Here is an 18,869-nt window from a genome sequence, read left to right as displayed (position 1 = left end):
CGAGTGTCGTGGAATTTTGGTGGCTTCCCTTCTGTGGTGCCTCTCACTATTGCTTCGATGGGGCCTTTTCACCATTGTAGGTGAAAAGCAGAACAATCACGAATGTCTTGGGAAATTCTGAGTGTCGTGGAATAGTCTGAGGCTTCACTTCGGCGGCGCCATGCCTCTGCTGGTCAGTAAGAGAACAAAGAATGCCGTGACGCTCCTTGCTCTCTATAGCGCTGCCCGCCCCCGACCTTCCCGGCGCAGCGCAGAGTGGCACGGCGGACAACGCCCCCCTCCGTCCCACCCGGTGGCGTTTGCGCACGCGCGCTGCCGCCCTTTCGCTCTGAACCGCACTTCCCGGCCCGCACCGCGCTGCCGCAGCCCCTCCTCCCTCCCTGTGACTGCCGCCCCCCCACGCGCAAGGCAGGCTGGGACTCGTGGTCCCCCCGCCGCGTTTTCCCGGTAGGCCCCGCGGCGCGCGGCGTTTAAACGAGCGGCCGTTGCCCGTCCGCGCGTGCCGCCACCGGGACGGAGCGCCGCGCCATGGATCCGCGGCTTTACCGCCACATTTGTCCTGGGCGCGTCGTCAACATCCAGCGCAGCCACGGTGAGCAGCAGAGCGAGGCTCCGGGGCGGGCGGGGATCTCTGCCGCGGGATCGGGCGGCGGCGTTCGCGGCTCCTTCCCGACTTTCCTCCTTTCAGGTCTGATCCACAAAGCGACGGTGAAGGCGGTGGAAGCGCAGCAGCGCTCCGTGTCGGTGGAGTGGTGCGAGGCGGGCGTCGTCAAGGGCAAGGAGGTAAGGGCTGCGCGCCGGCCGGCGTATCCGCGGGTTTGCGGCCCGCGGCCCCGTGTCGCCAGGCGGGCGCTGGTCACGGCCTGCCTCCAGGGTCTCCTGCGCGCCGCGGTGCCCTGCTCCCTCACGCCGCTGCTCAGGTGAGCGCGTTCCGTGCCGGCCGCCGCGATCGCGCTGCTATTTTTGCACAAGAGTCCTTCGGGGTTGGAGCAGCTGAAACGAGAGGGCCGGGGCCCTCAGCGCTGCCCCGGGCGCTATGGAACGCTGCGCATTGTGATGGGGCGGGCGGGATCTGTGCGGGCTCGCCGGATTGTGGCTGTGCTGGGTGGGGCGGGCGGGAGGCACAGCTGGGTCTGCATGGACTAACTTGGGGCTGTCGCTGAGAATGCAGTTGCGTTGGCTTGTGGATTAAATGCTGAACCCTTCATTTCCCCGGGTCTAAGTAGCTCTTTGAAGTTTATTTCAGTAAGCGCAGTCACCTCTTAATGCTCTGCTAGCACAGAAGTCACTGAGATTTACTAAGATTAGCTGTAAGAGATTAAAAGCTCTTGATGTGCTTTGCCTATCTTTTGTGCTCACAGAGCTCTTCTATGGCACCTGCAGAGCTGCGCAGTGTTTGGCAGATGAGGGTAAATGGCATGACCAGCACATTTCTTCTAGTGCAGCTGCATGTAGGCTACTCAAATAGAATCACAACTGTTTTCTTGCCCTTAAGGGCAATTTTAATGTTTGGCAAGCAGTGATTCAGGTTTATTTGCCTGTCCTGAAAATCAACATTAATAAAAGGAAATGTCAAATCTTCTCTTTGCTCTTGCAGATTGAGATTGATGATGTGATAACATTAAATCCAGAGTTAGCAGAAGACCTACCTACTGCAGAAGTGAAAGAGAACCTTCCTTTGCAAGAGAATGTAACGGTGCAGGTAAGTGCTTTAGCCTCCCCAGTTAGTAATGTGACCACAGCACACTTAAAACCAGGCCTTGTTATAAATAATACTGCTGGTCTTACAAGTTGGAGACATCTGACTTTGTGTTCTGTATCACAGACATTAATCAGAAATCCTTGCTGCATTAATGCTGTTCTGTAGTGCTGTCCTTTGTGTTCCTGGCTTATTCTGGTTTTTAATAGCTCTCATTGTTTTCCAGAAACAGAAGCGTAGATCAACTCTTTCAAAAATCCCTGCTCCACGGGAAGGTGAGAAAATGTTGTTCTGTTCCATCCCTGTGAAACGCTGGTCTTCCACTGTGGCCATGGTATTCCATTTTAGTGCAGCACAAGGCTGCTCGTTCAGGCAGTGCTAAAAACAGCATACCAGTTTGTACCAACGCTTCACGCGCCTGAGTGCAGAACCTTGCCAACCAATTGCTCTCCTGTTCCTGTAAGCTGGGATTTTCTTATATGCTGCCCTTTTCTGCAGCATTGTTGTAGTTATTCTTTGACGTGGCTTTAAACGTTGCTAGGAAGTTCCTGCTGCTGTGAGGTTTAAAGTTTTGGATGTAGCTTTGCAAACAGAGAAGTAAAGCGGCAGTTATTATGCCAGAAAGGTGTCAAAATGACAACGGAAAGTGCAAGAAATAGCAGCATCAAATGGCATCTGCTCTTCAAACGGTCCCCATGGGCAGCAACTGTTCCTGGAGACATTTCAGACTAGGCAGCTGAAGTGCTAGCTGGTGTGCCTTAGCTCAATGATTTTTGTCTGTACAGTTTTCTGAGCAAAGACAGGTGAGAAAAAGTGAAAGTGCAGGGCTCCTAAGGAATTAATTTTCTTGAGGGGTTGGGAGTTAGGAGATTCATGTGTTTTTCACCTTTTTAGGTAGCTCTTGTTTTTGAGTTGCAAGTGACAGTGTTACAGGTCTATTTATAATACAGTTGACTGCAGACGTCATAGCTGGCCAAAACTTTTGCTTTTCTATGAATGGCTGCATTTGTCTGGCCTTCTGGCTGTATACAATGTAAGAGAAGGGAAATTAATATTGGAAATCAACTGTACAAATCCCTTTGTACCTGAGAGAGAGGAGTAGTCCAAGAAACTCAATCTGTCAAAAGTTGTTCTGTACTAAGCATGCTGATGTTTCTCAAATGCAGAGAATTCTCCATAGATCTTGTGAATGTGGTAAAATAGTGATTATCTCTAGACAAATCAGTTAATGGACAGCCAGCTGGAAAAATAAAGGTGTTTGAATTCAGACATTGACTGATTGGGGGGAGGGGGGCAAATGGCCTCACAGAGGTTGCTGCTTTCCTGACGTATAAAATCTAATTACAAATGTGAAGTGTTTGTTGCCTTTGCTTCTGGCACAGTCTTGTCCCTGATGACTGCTCAGAGTGCTGGAGGGCAGCAATTGATCAGTCATCAAATATTATCTATATTATAGTTGCACTACATGAGTGTCAGGAAGTAAGTCTCATAGCAAACTCTGTGCTGCACCAATTAGGAAGCTAATGTTGACTTCAGGAGTCAGTCCTTAGACTAAACAAATCAAAGATCAGAAGGTGTCTGTCTCCTCATTAAAGGAAGTGAGAGAAGCAGCGCTTTTAGGATGAACTTGAAAACAGATCTAAGTTCTGTGAAGCAGTCAGAATTTTAGAAGATGCTGTATATTCTCTGTACAGAAATGACTTGAATCCAAACCACTGAAGTGGAGCAAATCCTCTGGCAGGTATGCCTGTCCAGGAGCACTGTTACAAGTGCTGAGTTTGTGATGAAATCAGGTCTGGGCACGTTTGACAAAAGGACATGGAATAACGTACCATCAGAGTATAATGAAACTGATTCTTCTTGTTCTTAAAGTTGCAGCAGTGACATCTAATGTCTCTGCACCTGAGCAGAAGATTGCAGGTAAAAATTCTAACACATGAGCACTGAATTTCATGTGCACAATTGTAAGGAATTTGATCCAGAATTGAAGTTGAGATTTGTTTCACATTAAGTATTATTTCCTTTGAAATCATAGTGATTGATTCTGGGTAAATTCCTGTGATTGCTGGAGGTTAGTTCTGGTTTTCATAGCACACTTCTATTTTTCATACCAGATTTGCTTTTTTACAAATCTATCCCTTCCCTAGGAAGCTCTGCAAGTGGTTTGTTCTCAATCAGAGAACAAAACCTTAGGTAGTCTCCATCTCCACATGCTACGAAAAGGCACTTTGTGAAGATTTCATACTGTGACTGTGTGGAGTCCTTTAGCTGAAATTAGTGTGATTAAGCTGCCACTCCACTGTGGCACCCCGTGCTCTCTGTACTGGGCTTGGGTTTGTGATGGTTTGATCCAGCCCTTGACCAGTTTTATCTTTGGATGTGGAAAAAATGATTTTTGTCCTGGCTTTCCTAGATAACTCAATCTGTAGTCTGTAAAGCAAAATTAGTGGTACAGCCTTGGATAAATTCATTTTGAGCAGCTGCCAGATTGCAGTTCTGCTGTCACCATCAGTTAACTTGTAGCCTGCAGGTGTGAAGCTTCAGAGGATTTTTCCATTTGTCTGTGATGTAACTACCTCCTTCCTAGGTCTTAAGATTTGGAACAGCCACGTTAGTGAATCCCTAGTGATATGTGACAAGAAATTCACTGAAGCTGCAAATCTGGAATGAACTGTTTGTTTTTCTGTGGTGGTCGTTTCTCACCCACCTATCTTTCCAGCACTGCTTCATCCTAGACTTTGCTAACATCTCAAATTTGGAAACAGTCTTTTTAATCACAGCCTGCACATCTGAATACACAATTATTTTCAAATGCCTGAGTGTCTGATATGCGACGCTGACCTTGAATTTCTGTTTCCAAAGCTGTGCGGGGCCGTTCTAGGATGTCTGTCATCACAGAATCTCAGCACAACCTCCAGGAAAATGAGATGGGGGTGGATCCCTGTACTTCTACACAAATAAGAAACAACTTGGCAGTTCCTGGTGAGTACAGAAAGAACTTAAGGAATTGCTGATATGAAGCAACGTGCTTTGTATGTATTGAATTAAGTAAACTACCTATCTAGGAACAGGAGCAGCCTCTACCCTTTCACATATAAAGCAAGAGGGGGAGGTCCAATGCTATGTAAATATCTGGGGCTTCTGCTTGAAGGAGTTATCAAAGGACATGGGAAACAGTGTTGTTGAAGAACAATGTGCTTCCTTAACCAGACAGCTGCAGCAGGTCTTGTGTTTTAATGTGGTACCTGCTTAACAGCACCAAGTAGCATTCACAGGGCGAGCAGGAAGCAAAGTGCCTTAGTACTCACAACAGGCTCTGACTACACTGGTAGGAGTTCTACATATGCTGGTTGAGTAAAGCAAGAACTTGAGCCTGCTTGAGTTACTGTGAAACTGTAGTTCTCTCTCTCAACGAGACCTTCTCCATGAATAGTGGTGCACGTGCCTCATGAATTAAGATATTCAAATAAGAGGTTTGATATTAACTTCTTGCCTAGCTGATGTGGCATTGATTTGTAGCTTTGAATAAAATCTGGATTTAAAAATAAGTATTTGCATGCAAGCTTGTTCTCTGAACCAATCCACAATCAGAGCAGAGGAATACTTGAGGTCTGTAAGACTTCACAAATAACAAATAGTTCTTAATCTTTGGGTTCTACTTACTGTCTTTTGGTCTGGCTTCTCTCTGCAGCTGGCCAAACCAGGGCTAGTAAGCTGCGCTGTGTTCCAGAAAATGTGCTTCCAAATGGGAATGGCATTACAGAGGATAATCTGCCTTCTGCTAGAATAAGCTCTTCACAGAGCCCAGGTACCAGGGAGCAGTGGGGTACCAGGGAGCAGTGGCTAAGAACTGGTTCACCAGTCAGTGGTGCATTGCTGTGCTATTTTGTCTGCTCCTAGGCTAGCACTTTGAAAAGGTGCCTTTGGCAGTAAGACTGGATGTCTGAAGTATTTGTATGATAAATGTGGAATTCTATCATAGCGATATCTCCTTAGAAATTCTGCCCTTAGAGTAACAGGGCAGTATAAAATGTGTTTAAAACATAGGGTGAAATTTTAATTAAAGGAAACGCTTTCATTTTTATCTAGTTCGAAGAAAATCTAACATTGTGAAAGAGATGGAGAAGATGAAAAACAAGAGAGAAGAGAAGAGGGCTCAACTTAGTGAAATCAGGATAAAACGTGCACAGGTAGTACTATTCCAGAAAGGAGATGCTATAGGGTAGCATATTGTGGCAGTTAAAACCACAATGTATTCATATATATATATATAGCTATAACGGGCTAATTACCTTTGTCTGATTTTGTCTTTTACATGCAGGAAATTGACAGCAATTGTCCAAACTGGGAGTTTGCACGGATGATCAGGGAATTCAGAGCAACGTTAGACTGCCAGCCAATATCCTTGTCTGACCCAGTAAGGAAACATTGAGGCCACTGACTGCAGCACAGACCATTTGACTTATTTATTTTGTACTGAGGATTTTAGCATATGAGCAAATCGGTGCATCACAGCTCCTGGGAAATCCTGAGCATGTTGTGATCCTGAGGCACCTGGCAGTGAATGTGAGGTCACTAACCTGTCCAGTGTAGGATAAGCTGCAGTAGTAATATCGGATCTTGCTGGACAGCTGGCCAGCAACTGAATGTTATTGATCCTAGTACAGAATGTTTGGGATACTTCAGCATAGGAGCATTTCTGCAAGATATGTTGAGTATGCTACTCAAAGGCAAGCTGCTCGTAGTGTTCCCTCTGTGTCTGATGGACTTCAAGACCTACTTCACGAGTTGTACTCTGCCTCAGCACCTCTCAGAAATTACTCAGTGCATGTGAAAGTTGATGTGAGGAAGCATGAAATTTTTCTCTGTAATTCTAAGTAGGTGAAACAGGAGCATAATTACTTGTTTTCCTATTTTTTCTTAGATAGAAGAACATAGAATTTGTGTGTGTGTTAGGAAGCGCCCTCTGAATAAACAAGGTGAGCATGCTGACGAAGCAGCCCTGAGCTGGAGCTGTTTGATATTCATGTTAAAACTGAGTCTCTCTTCTGTCAACAGAAATTAACAAAAAGGAATGTGATGTGATTACTGTTCCAAGCAAGTGTGTCCTTCTGGTGCACGAGCCAAAGCAGAAAGTGGACCTAACAAAATACCTTGAAACCCAAACATTTAGATTTGACTTTTCATTTGATGAAAGTGCTTCTAATGAAATGGTGTACAGGTAATGCTTTCTTCTCACTGGAACGATAAAAAGCGTTGAGCTACAGCTGGGTGTCAGCCTGGCTTAAACTAAACTGCTACCTGAAATAAATAGGAAATTCCTTTCTGGAGGAAACCAAACAACTTAAAAAGTCTAACACGGTTTTTGCATGGCCTTGCTAACTATCTAAGGATTTGCTTTTATTTGCTTCTGTAGGAAAGCTGATAAAGTAGGATGTGAAATGCTTGCCTTAACTGTCTCTTATCTTCTGAATATCCAGGTTCACTGCTAGGCCTCTTGTTCAGACCATTTTTGAGGGTGGAAAGGCAACATGTTTTGCATATGGTCAGACGGGCAGTGGCAAGACGCATGTAAGTTTGTTTTTTTTCCCCTCCAAAGAATCATTTTATAGCTTTAGATAATGTATGTTGAAGCTCTTTGTCATGGGATTATACAAGGAACTTGGGTCTTGAGGGTTTTGTCATTAAACTGTTAATAGTTTTAGTTGTTAATCCTCCTTTTCTGTAGCTTTAAGTACTTCTGAAGTTGTGAGGAAAATCATGTCTTCTTCCTCTTGGAGGAACAACTCCTTTGAACTCTAATGCAGTGGCCAGCACTCCAGAACCTTACAGGCATTTAACTGACACTCTGCATGGTCCAAATCTCCTCTCTAAACTGACAGGGAAACAGCAAATAACTTCACTGTATTGCTGTAATCATCTCATTCACATCAGACCATGTACATGATAACTTCCTAGTACGTCCTTGGGATTAAAATCAGGTTGCCTGCCTTGCTTCTGAGCTGCACTTTACTTCTGATGGCTTTTTCTTTTAATAGACTATGGGTGGAGACTTCTCTGGGAGAGCGCAGAACGCCTCAAAAGGCATATATGCTTTTGCATGTAAGTTGATTCTTAAGATATGAAAATCAAACTTGTGCATGCTTTTCCTAAATAGATATGCTTTGTTTTTACAGGATTATTTAAAATGTCTCTGGTAAAAGATGCATAGAGTACTTAAGTTCTGATTCATAAGTGGGGCTGTTTAAACAGCAGGAGGTACAGGAAGCAGGTTGCTCATAAGCCCCTCCTGGATGTAATGCCTAGAAAGCGTCACAAACTGGTTGTTCTGAGTTCTACTTTTCTTATAGAAAGGCGTATTGTGAAACTGTCAGTGCAGCAGGTCGGTTAAGTTCAACCAAAGGGCCAACTGTTCTGGTATATCATCTCCAGCAGCATGCAGGTGCTGTCTAGGTTCTCTGCAGGAAGCATTTCAAACAAATGCTTGGCTTTTGCAGGCCTGTCCAAAGCAATAACAGGTCTTGATGTTCCCCATGTCAGGGGGATGTGTGTGCAGCTTTTACTTACGCTGATCTTACTAGACCAGCACGAGTTGCTGTCTGCAGGTAATGTTAGCAGTAGAAGCATCCATATCCCTGTTTTCGGTTTCTGGGTGACAGTGCTGCTGAAACTGGTTTTCAGATGGTAGCACTTCACTAATTGTTTCGTTAGAATTTGCTTAGGATGGCTGTCATTAAGCTGCTAGTCACTGCTTTATGGCTAGTGATAATCAGCAGTAGTTCAACAGCAACTAGGAGCTAGTTTAACTAAGCTAGTTAACTAAGTTTTTAAGCTACTTAACTAAGTTCCTGTCTTCCTTCCCCAGCACAAGATGTCTTCTTTCTTCTAAGCCAGCCCAGGTACAGGAGTCAGGACCTGGAAGTCTATGTGACTTTCTTTGAAATATATAATGGAAAGGTAAGACTTCTTGTTTTCTTTTAATCCTGGCCTGATTCTGGCTGTATGTTTTACATGTGGCTGAATTAAATATAGTTTTGTTTTTTTTTTTCTATCTGTTAAGCCTCTGTTCAATGTGATGTTCTCTGTAAAGCCAGTACAGGCTACCTGCAAGGAGTCTTTGTTCAAATTTGCCTCAATCTTATTGCCTGAATATAGGTGTTTGATCTCTTGAATAAGAAGGCAAAGCTTCGAGTCCTGGAGGATGGCAAGCAGCAGGTTCAGGTTGTTGGTCTGCAAGAGAAACAAGTCAGCTGTGCTGAAGATGTCATCAGAATGATTGAGATGGGCAGCGCTTGCAGGTTTGATGCCTTAAAACAATAAGAAAGCAATCGTGTCTTGTACTCTGCGTCTGCAAAAAGTGATGCTTGTAGCTGGTGTTTGGATTTCAAACAAGTAGCCTGTTGTTCCCAGTAGCAGACAGGCACTGTCTCTGCACCTCTGCACGAAAACAAGGGGATTACATAGTGAAGGACTAGCAGGCATGGATTTAGTCTTTCTTCCATAGTGGCCACATGTTCACGCATCTCCAGAAGAAAGGAAATATTTGCATCAGAGCAGCCTTTCCCTTATGTCACATCTAGGAAGCAGGCAGACTCCAGTTTAGAAGTATCAGCTAGTATTCTGGAGCTTAAGTTGCTCCCTGAGAGTGTGTGAGATCGAGGAAGAGCAGCTGGCATCAAGCTGTAGTTGCAAAAGTGCTTAGGATTAACTGCAGGCCAGATGAGCTGTTCTGATAGCAGCAAAAAGGCTACGTGTCATTTGAAGATCTCTAGGAAGTCCTTGATAGGAGTTGCCGTAGGCTTGGATGCTCAGTTTGGCAGGCCTGGCTGCAGACTATGACTGGAGCATTGCTACCACTGCACTGGTACGTCTTTAATCAAGGGCTAAGTTCTGTATTAACAAGTCCTAGCTGTCTAATAAGATGTACCTGCTATGGAAATATTACTTGGCTGAGAACTTCTTGGCAGCTGTATTACATTGCATGTGCAGATATGTGCGTCCTGAAAGCTCCACTAATGCTCTGCTGTGCATCCTTTTTTGGGTGATGTTTCAGCCAGGAACTGTTTAATGCTTCAGCCTCCTGCCTCCCTCAACAATATTTCAGGGCAACCCCCTTCCCTGTTCACCTGGGAGCAGGGATGTGGGTGGGACTACAAACCTGCCAGCCCTCTTAGGGAACAAATGGTAGTGAAAGTCACAGTGAAGTTTATGGTATGGCAGACTCAATCCCTAGCAGTGACAGGCAGGAACAGTTGCACAGCAGAGGCTAAGCAGCAAGCCTGCTTGGCTGGAGAGAGGGATTTACAATGACTGCAGTGTGCTAGCACAGCTAATGTTTAGTGGCAGGAAAATGCTGGACTGAAGGTATTTCTTCCAGCTCTGAATGTGTATGAGGTGTTAGCAGTCAAAGTTATTCTTACGTAGGCTGTCTGAGTTGAGCTGGGCAGCACGGTAACAGAAGTGATTCCATAATTCATGCAAACCTGAGGTACTGTTGTGTGGGTTAAAGAACTTAATTAAATGGCTGCAGGCCTTCTTTAATGCTGTTGGGACCTTTGAATCTCCAGTGATGCAGCTCTGACACTTGTTTGCATCTTTGCTGTAGGACATCTGGGCAGACTTTTGCAAATGCCAGCTCTTCACGGTCACATGCCTGCTTCCAAATCATACTACGTCAGAGAGGGAAATTGGTTGGCAAATTTTCCTTGGTGGATTTGGCAGGAAATGAGAGAGGTGCAGACACATCTAGTGCTGATCGACAGACACGAATGGAAGGTGCAGAAATCAATAAAAGCTTGCTGGCCTTGAAGGTGAGCTGTAGCTCAGAGAGCAAATGGTGCTAATCAACACAGGATTTTGTTTGACTTTGAGGTAATCTACTCTGTTTCTTTCCAGCGCAAGGGAAAAGAATAGCCAAAAGGATCTCAGTTTTGTATTTTAATAACCCTGTAAATTAATGTATTATACTTGCTCTTAGTATGTTTCCAGGAAAGCAGTACAGTTGCATAGTCTTGTCAAGTCTAACACTGTTACAGCCATTTGAAGCTTCATTCAAGTTGTCTTGTTTTTGTGTTTCTGTTGTTTTCTATATATGATGGCATGTGGTATCTGTGGTGGTCAGGTATGTGGAGTGTACTTACAAGGCTAGGAAGCACGTAGAGAGCAATAGAGATGATTCTTTTCCAGCCTGCTGGTGGCTGTAGTTTGCAGAGGTGCTTAAAAAGAGATACAGATACTACGCTCACAAAACTTGTCTTTTCTTAGGAATGTATCAGAGCTTTAGGCCAGAACAAATCTCACACTCCTTTCCGTGAAAGCAAGTTGACCCAGGTGCTGAGGGACTCTTTCATAGGAACCAACTCAAGGACCTGCATGGTAAGTATGTTTGTGATACAGTTAAACCCACTCACTGTTTGCAAGTGTTGCAATTTGACCAGGTAGCTGCAAGCTCCTCTTCTAGGATGGAATTTTGGTGTCAAATCTGCAGTGAACTTTGCTCCAGTCTCAGTAGGAATAAGGCAGCACAAGTCATTTTCATACAGTGGATCTGCAGTAGTGCGTGGTGTGCTCTCAAAGCACACCTAATTCCTGGGAAGGTGCAGCACCACGGGTGCACAAGAAGTCAGTGGAAAACAGACTTTTCTCTGCTCCATAGGAGCCGTACAGAAAAACATACATGGCCATGTCTCAACTCTGACCCTTTTCCCTAATGTGTCCCAGCTGCCTACTGAGATCTGCAGGGCCAAGAGCTTGAGCAAAAGGCAGACATGGAACTCACTGTGGCTTTCTGTTTGCAGATAGCAATGATTTCTCCAGGCATGAGTTCATGCGAGTACACCTTAAACACACTGAGATACGCTGACAGGTATGACTTTCTGACTTAAGGATTCTACTATTACTGCAGAAAGACAGTTTTGACTGTCCTTCCTTCAGAGGAAGAGTGTCTCATGGTAGACTTCAAACTGCCCTGTTTTTTGTAGGAAGTATACCCTGAGTGGTGACCTCCACCCATAGTGTGCACTAAGAATATGGCTGCTGTACTACATTCCCTGACATAACCCTACAGATTATGCACAACACCACTAGGTGTTTACTGGGGACTTTAATATGAGCTAGTAGGGTATGACACCACTTGAATGAAATCTAAAGAACCCAGAGAACTCAGGTGCTTGGTAGCAGATGGTGGGAGTGTGGATTTGAATGCTCCGTGGTTGGTCTTGGGCACCTGTAAGACAGATTTGCAGGAACAGATCTCTAGAGTTCCCTGGGGATCTTGCTGAACCCTGGAATACCTGTGAAGAGCAGCCTTTACATCTCCAGTGAAATGATGAGTGAAAAAGGATAGGCAGACTCCGGTTGCAGAGAAAGCAGTTTGTATTTTGAATGTCAGCACAACAGCTAAAGAAACAGCTAAAGCCTTCCCTCTTTCACCAGGATCAGTGGTATTTGAATTTTCCCTTGCTGATGCTGTGTTGCATGGCTCTGTACAGTGGCTGCAGAGTCTGTGACTTTTGTCCTATGTTAACAAGATAAAACTTGTGTACTTCAGACCTTGTAGCTTTCATTTATGTCACAAAAGGCCTCTTGGTCCCCTCCTTAGCAGGAAAACACTCAAGAGAAAAGTCTGAACATTCAGGAACACAATGAATCTTCAGAGGTTTGGTTCAGGCTCAGGATTGAAGTTGCTTTTTTTCTTTTGGTGGACAGTCATTCCTGATCACCTGAAAGCACAAGACAAAACGAAGCATCTGACTTGCCCACTTGCACTGTGCTTTGCTTGCTCCCATTGGTTTCACTGCTGGTGCACAAGGCAAATTCAGGCCACTGGATAGGGAATAGGTAGGCTAAAACTCACTGAAAATACAAAGCTGATGCTGGTAAGTGGGATGAAGTGCCTAGCTGATGCTTGACACCTAGCTCCATGTCATCAGCCATGACTTTTGTCCTTATTACAAAATAAGGACAAAATAAGGACTCTCCTTTTTATGGAGAGGGTTTTTTTTGTTTGTTTGTTTTTTGAGGCAGGGAAGGAAACCACCTTACTCCTGTTGTTTCCATACTAAGTCCTCTTAGTTGATTGTGACAGACCAAGCTGACGTGTCTGTGTGAAAGGCTTTACTGGCACTTGGTACTGTGTATCCAGCACTTCTCTCCAGGAGAGGTCCTAGCTTGATATGGCTACACTGGATGTGCAAACAAACATCTTTCATCTTTCTTTCTCACAGCCCTTTGGAGTTTCTATGTGAGCTTGTTCCAGGTGTGACAGTGTTTGGAATTTCTTTTAATAAAGCCAAATGCTTTTTGCTGGGCACTGATGAATTACAGCAGCTGCCTTGTGATACCACAGCCCTGAAATTGCTGAAAGATAGTAAGTGGCAAATATTCTTGTTGCAGGGTGAAAGAGATCAGTCCTCATAATGGAGGTGGCGAAACACAGAATCAAATGGAGATTGAGGAAACAGAAATGAGGGAAGAAAGCTCAGGTCTTCGACGCAGCGTATGTGTGTGCAGTGGGCTGAAAAGATCTCAAAGCTGGAAACAACTTGCTGTTCTTACTTAAGCTGTTTTCTTGCAGCTGTCCAAGGATGAGGAGGAAGATCTCTGTCCCCACCTGTTTAATTTCCGTGAAGCTATGAGTCAAATTGGTGAACGGGAGGAGAAGGTTGTAGAACAGCTTCGAGAACTGAGACAGGTAAAGAGGGAAGCCCAGCTCAAGATGCTTTGACATGTTGACAGCAGCTTGCTTTGTCTGAACCCAGTGCTGCTGGGTAGGCCGTGGGCTGTAATTAAATGGTATTACATTTCCCTTACTGCTGTGTTTTGTTTTGTTTCTTTTTTTTTCCCCTGTGGTTTCTTGCCCAACAGGTAAAACTGGGGAATTCTGGTGCTTGTGACCAGCCAGTCCCTGTTTCTTCCACCTAGCAACTTCCATCTGCTGCTGATGAGCACAGACTGATAAAGTTGTCTGTAGAAGCTCAGCTCGGTTGCTTTGGTGTGCCAGATACATTGAAACTTGACTTCCTAGAAAATCAGTTTCTTACTGTGTTCATTCTTGTAAACACAGAAAATGACAACTGAACTTGACTACCTCCTGGGAATCACAGAACAACCAGACTATGACCTTGAGACATTTGTGAGCAGAGCTAAGTACTTCATAGAAGAGAGCTCAAGAAACTTTCTTAGTGCCAGAGGTATGTTAATGCTTCTCGAGGTAGTGTCTACTCAGGAGGTGTGTTCTTAATCTGCACTTCCACTAATCTTTTTAAAACTCTGAAGTAACACCAGCCTGTATCTTATACCTCTGGACACTCCTAGGTGATCACCAGGCTGGACTGGTCTTATTGTCTACATTTTTAGAGTAAAAAGAGCATCAGCTGAACTGCTGAGTGGAGCAGTTGGGCCAGGGAGTTCAGTTTTCAGATCAGTAACCCTGTCACTCCTCTCTTCCTTTACAGAAACACTGGATGCTCTGGAAGTAGCCATGCAACTAGAAGAGCAAGCCAGCAAGAAGATAAGAAAGCAGAGGCATCAGTAAATACAGCAAAACCTGGTTTGCAAGCAATCTTCTGTATGTCTTGGACGTTTGTCAGTGGTTTGTGTAACTACTATTAAATGCAGTAGGGTGCCTGAGAGAAGCAAACATTGCAGCCTATCTCTCTTCATGTCTTGTATTGGGTACTCTGTAGAGACTCTGCTGGAAAGCCCCCCTTCAAGGCCTGGGGGAGGAGGGCTGAGAGTCTGCTAGATATGTTTCATATCTGGTCCTTTATTAATGACAATGGACTTCTATTAGAGAAGTAGATGCACATACAACTTTCTAATGTACATGTAATTTTTGATTCCAGATGTGCTTGAAAACACTGCAGAACTTTTTCTAGGAAGAAAATGGACTATATGTAATGGTTTAAAAAAGATAATCAGTATTTTACGATGTTTTTTCAATTAAATAAATGTTCCTGTATTTAATTAACTTCAACCTTAAAACATTTCTTGCTGATGTTTGCTAAAGTCTTACCAGTCCCTGCAGACTGTCTAGTGCTGTAGAGGTACCCTAATTTCTTAGTAGATTTATTTTTGAAGTCTTTACACTTGTAATGTTTGCATAAAAATAATTTAAAATAAATGTTCTCTTTTAATTGAGATCCTGTGGCGTAGAACTTCCCAAGCAAGGGGGGAAAAAGGGCCTCTAAACAAGCCTCCTCAATATGTTTCAGGATCAAGTGGATCAGCTCTTACAGCAGCAGGCAGGTAACTCCCTGTCACTCCCTCCCACCTAAGTAGTTTAGTTGGGCTTCAGGAGTGGCCCAGAATGTTAATTCATGTACTAGTCAGCGTGCTGCATAAGAAGCCATGTTCAGCAGTCCATCAAAGCCTGTATTCAAGGGCAGAAGAGTAAAGCTGCTACTGGCTCAGCTGTAGCAAGTTGGGATCCATGACCCTTGTGTGTGGCCTGGTCCAGATAGCCCCACACATCTTATTCTCTGGAGGTGAGCAGGTAGAGGGGCCAGGATGGAGGATAGACAAATAGGAGACAGGTGATGCTGATGGGTGCCTCTTATTTGTTCACTGTAGGGGTTATCTCCAGAAGGACAAAATTACCCCAAGAACTCCAGTGTGTAGACATACAAATACCAGAGTACACAAAGGCCAATCTTATCATTGCTTGCTCTTGCCCTGGACCCCAGCCCTGGTCTCCTGGCTGCCTTCTACCACAGACTATTCCCTTTAATTTCAGAGGGAGATACTAGTCCAAAACAACTGGGGCTTTTAAGTGACTGAGGCCAGTTCTATGCCTACCTTCTGCAGATTGCATCTTTGTCATGTCTTTGGGGCTGTCCACTAGATTGGAGGCCAATTCTTCAGCCTGGACTGGATCTATTTTTGTGTACCAGGTCTCAGGACAGTCCTGGAAGAGGCAGCAATAGTGTTAGGTTATCTTGCAGTACCTGGTGCAGCATACTAAGACAGCAGCACAGTGAGCAAAATGGCTGTTGGGCCCTACTGAGCTTAAATTAAAGCTGCTGTTTCTGGTGTTACTACTCTTAGCTATGCCTAGTTTTGATCAGAGGTAGCTTGTGGTAAAACAGGAGGGACCTGGGTGCAATGAAAAAAGTGCTGTCTCTGCTCTTCTCCAGACCTACTTTGGCTTAGTGCTCTGTATCACCACTCCAGGAGCTAGAGGCAAGAGGGCCCTGATTTTGCAGGAACTTGAGTCACCTCTTGTCACATTCTGACAGAGATCTTGCTGTTGCAGAAGTTCTTCAGGTGTCTGAGATCCATCCTTGCTCTCTTCAGGGTTTGAACTAGAGAAATGATCTTTTTGAGCACAGCCTGAAGGTGAAAACTTCTCCAAGGGGGGCTTGGTTCATTTCTGTGCTCTTACTCAAGACAGGATTTTTTTTCTCTATGAGGAGTACAGTCCCTACCCCTCTGCAAAACAGATCAAGCTCTTCTAGTGCCACTGATAAACTCTGTTAGGGAGGCATGCTTACCTTAAAGAGCTGGAACAGCATGTGTCCTACTGCCTTCCTTACATGCTCCTCCACAGAGGGGTATGTGCGGACAAAGTACTGCAATGGAACAGAGAGTTAGTGTATGGGGATAAGGGATGTGCACGTGTGTATGGAGGTAGAACTCCGCGTACAGGGACTTGTTGGTCCTTGCTCTGAGCCCTACCTTATTCCACTCCACTGTCTTCTCAGGTGAACAGCATACTGACCCTCTGCATTACCAGACAGGTCACTCTGAGTAGGCTGATTCTCAGCTGTCCCTCGTTCTGTGCCTTTCCCACTGCTCACAGTACGGACCTTCCTCTTCTAGTCATCACAGATCTGTGCTGAGGCAGCCAAAGCTTTTTAAGCAGCACCAGCAGGACAAAGTAACCTGCTTATAATTCTGTACTAGTGTCTAGATCCAGGGAAACTACCTTGGTGTGCCTCAGGGCAAGCTGCAGAGTAGAACAGGTGTGTGAGGGTGAACACTGGCTTCCCAGTACCCTCTTTGTGGTAGCTGGCAGGAGAAAGGCAAACAGAACAAGTAGTACAGCTATTTCCAGAATGAAGTGCTACTCCTGCCTTTGTGAAGTCTGTCTGCTGTGCTCAGAAACAAACAAAAACCTCACTAAAACAGTGCATGGAGCATTTCTGTTCAAGTGTTCTGGAAAGAGACCGCACGTTATGATGTCATCTATCTGTATGCTGTGATTGCATACCATCACACTCACCTCCAGGGAGATGCTGGCATTTCTCTGGCTGAGTGGATAATCCAGGTTCCCCACTGCAACCATCAGGCCGTGCACCACTTTTAGCTGGATCAGCTCTTCAGCCACTTCTGCTGACTCCTTGGCTAATATGCTGCAATAAGACAGGCCATCAGCCTCTACCCTGTGCAGGGGAAGGGGCACATAATAAATTGAGCCTGGCCCTCTTGGTACAGATCTGGCGTGATCCCCATGGAAGCATCAATGGACAGAAGACAGAATCTCAAACATCTGACTGACTATGCATTGTCAATCACTTAGTGGTTTTTCTGCTTGTTTGTTTGTTTTTGGCTGAGAAACAGTTATTACGTTATTGGTAGGAGCTTCCTGGTGCATTATAAATTCTAGAAAGCTTCCTGCATGAATGTGAAGAACTCAGGGCTCAAAGCAGAACCACCACCAATGTCACTGCTTTTGAGACTATGTCCCTGTACCCACTAAACTCATCTGCTTTTGTAGAAATGTTCTCATAGCACTATCTTGTGGACACTGCAGGAAATTCATAATAAATGCATAGACTTTAGCACAAGCAGCCAAATGTAAGGATTCTGTGGTCAATCACAGGTACTACATTCTTCCATTGGGTGGCTGAGGTCTCTGTGCCAGAGACTCACTGCCTCCGATCAAAATTTTTTTCCTAAAATCTGACCGAAATCCCCCTCTTTTAGCTTAAAGCCATTCCTCCTTGTTCTATCACTATCACACTGCGTAAAAAGTTGGTACTCCTCCTACTTGTAAGCTCCCTTCGAGCACTGGAAGGCTGTGATTGTGTCCCTGGAGCCTCCAGGGTAAACAAGCCCAGTTCCCTCAACCTTTCTTCTTAAAAGAGGTGCTCCATCTTTGTGTCCTCCTCTAGACCCACTCCAACAGCTCTGCATCCCTCCTGTGCTGGGGGCCCCAGGCCTGGACACGGCGCTCCAGATGGGGCCTCACAAGGGCAGAGCAGAGGGGGATGGTCCCCTCCTTCTTCCTGCTGCCACCCCTGTCGATGCAGCCCGGGGTACAGCTGGCCTTCCAGCATGCAGGAGCACAGTGCTGGCTCATGTCCTGCTTCCTGTCCATCAGGACCCCCAAGCCCTTCTCTGCTGGGCTGCGCTCAAGGAGTCTGCACATGTATCTGGGATTGCCCTGACCCAAGTGCAACACCCAGCACTTGGCACTGCTGAACCTCGGCAGGTTCTCACGTGCCCACTGTTGAGTCTGTCCAGCTCCCTCTGGCTGACTTTCCTCCCCTTTATTGTGTCTACTGCACCACTCAGCCTGGTGTCATCAGCGAACCGCGGAGGGTGCATTTGATCCTGCTATACGCCTCCAACTCAAAGGAAGATGTTTCTCTGCCTCCCCCCCCGCACGCTCCTGTGGGTTTTACTCCAGCTTTCCTTACCCGACGGCTTTAGCAGCAGCTGCCTGCTGAACGTGGGCCGGCATCGGCTCCCTCGGGCGCAGCGTTGGGTCTGCAGGAGGAAGACGAGGAAAGTGAGAACGATGCTTTGACACATTTATAAGACGCGAGAAGGGAGGGCAGGCCGTACGACGCCACAGCACAGCCCGCACAGCGCGGGCCGCCGCGGCCTGCCGCAGCACGGCTTTTACCTTTGGCGCGCGCTTTGCTCTGGGGCGGGGTCAGCAGCGCCACCAGGCCGGGCAGCAGGGCGGGCGGGGCGCGGCGGGCCGCGAGGGCGAGCAGCAGCTGGGCGCCTGGTGAGACACGGGCGGTTGTGAGCATCAAGGCGGGGCGACGCTGGCGCCGAACAACGCCCCTAAATTCGCTCTGTCGTTAACCACAGCAGGGATAGCTCCACCGAAGCGGAGCCTCAAAAAATTCCACGACACTCGTGCTTGTTCCTCTCCACGGAAATCTTTAGTAAAAGGCGAAAGATTTATACGATCTGAAGAGAAACCAGAGTATAA

General features: G+C 45.8%; 2 protein-coding genes and 1 non-coding gene across 8 annotated transcripts; 1 reads left to right on the top strand and 2 right to left on the bottom strand.

The window, feature by feature from the left end:
• Positions 1-509: 509 nt before the first annotated feature.
• On the top strand, positions 510-14,817 carry LOC122191649 (kinesin-like protein KIF2C). 5 transcript variants are annotated; one of them, XM_042891991.1, is made up of 22 exons: positions 510-592; positions 689-783; positions 1,598-1,702; positions 1,926-1,974; positions 3,578-3,619; positions 4,562-4,681; positions 5,391-5,507; positions 5,789-5,889; positions 6,021-6,116; positions 6,624-6,678; positions 6,758-6,920; positions 7,180-7,270; positions 7,738-7,801; positions 8,565-8,656; positions 8,855-8,997; positions 10,305-10,509; positions 10,964-11,074; positions 11,497-11,564; positions 13,094-13,196; positions 13,275-13,391; positions 13,764-13,890; positions 14,155-14,817. In XM_042891991.1, the coding sequence occupies exons 1-22, from the start codon at positions 529-531 to the stop codon at positions 14,232-14,234; spliced, it is 2,208 nt and encodes a 735-aa protein (XP_042747925.1). In that variant the 5' UTR covers positions 510-528; the 3' UTR covers positions 14,235-14,817. The 5 variants fall into 5 exon arrangements, with proteins under 5 accessions (XP_042747925.1, XP_042747924.1, XP_042747926.1 ...); XM_042891990.1 differs by having other exon boundaries at positions 3,572-3,619; XM_042891992.1 differs by lacking the exon at positions 3,578-3,619.
• LOC122191650 (armadillo-like helical domain containing protein 1) lies at positions 12,056-18,520 on the bottom strand. Of its 2 annotated transcripts, none has more exons than XM_042891996.1 (5): positions 18,343-18,520; positions 16,923-17,052; positions 16,192-16,269; positions 15,497-15,605; positions 12,056-13,310 (listed from the first exon to the last, which is right to left on the bottom strand). In XM_042891996.1, the coding sequence occupies exons 1-5, from the start codon at positions 18,384-18,386 to the stop codon at positions 13,252-13,254; spliced, it is 420 nt and encodes a 139-aa protein (XP_042747930.1). In that variant the 5' UTR covers positions 18,387-18,520; the 3' UTR covers positions 12,056-13,251. The 2 variants fall into 2 exon arrangements, with proteins under 2 accessions (XP_042747930.1, XP_042747931.1); XM_042891997.1 differs by having other exon boundaries at positions 12,056-12,420; positions 18,343-18,518.
• Positions 18,521-18,752: 232 nt separating this feature from the next.
• Positions 18,753-18,867, bottom strand: LOC122191651. The gene has a single exon (XR_006182439.1). It is a non-coding gene; the product is annotated as a U5 spliceosomal RNA (small nuclear RNA).
• Positions 18,868-18,869: the final 2 nt, after the last annotated feature.

This window comes from Lagopus leucura, unplaced genomic scaffold (genome assembly GCF_019238085.1).
Source record: "Lagopus leucura isolate 7727_CA_CO unplaced genomic scaffold, USGS_WTPT01 63734-0_obj-0_obj, whole genome shotgun sequence".
In the NCBI taxonomy this organism is placed as follows: Eukaryota; Metazoa; Chordata; class Aves; order Galliformes; family Phasianidae; genus Lagopus; species Lagopus leucura.
This window is presented reverse-complemented; position numbering and strand designations above follow the sequence as displayed.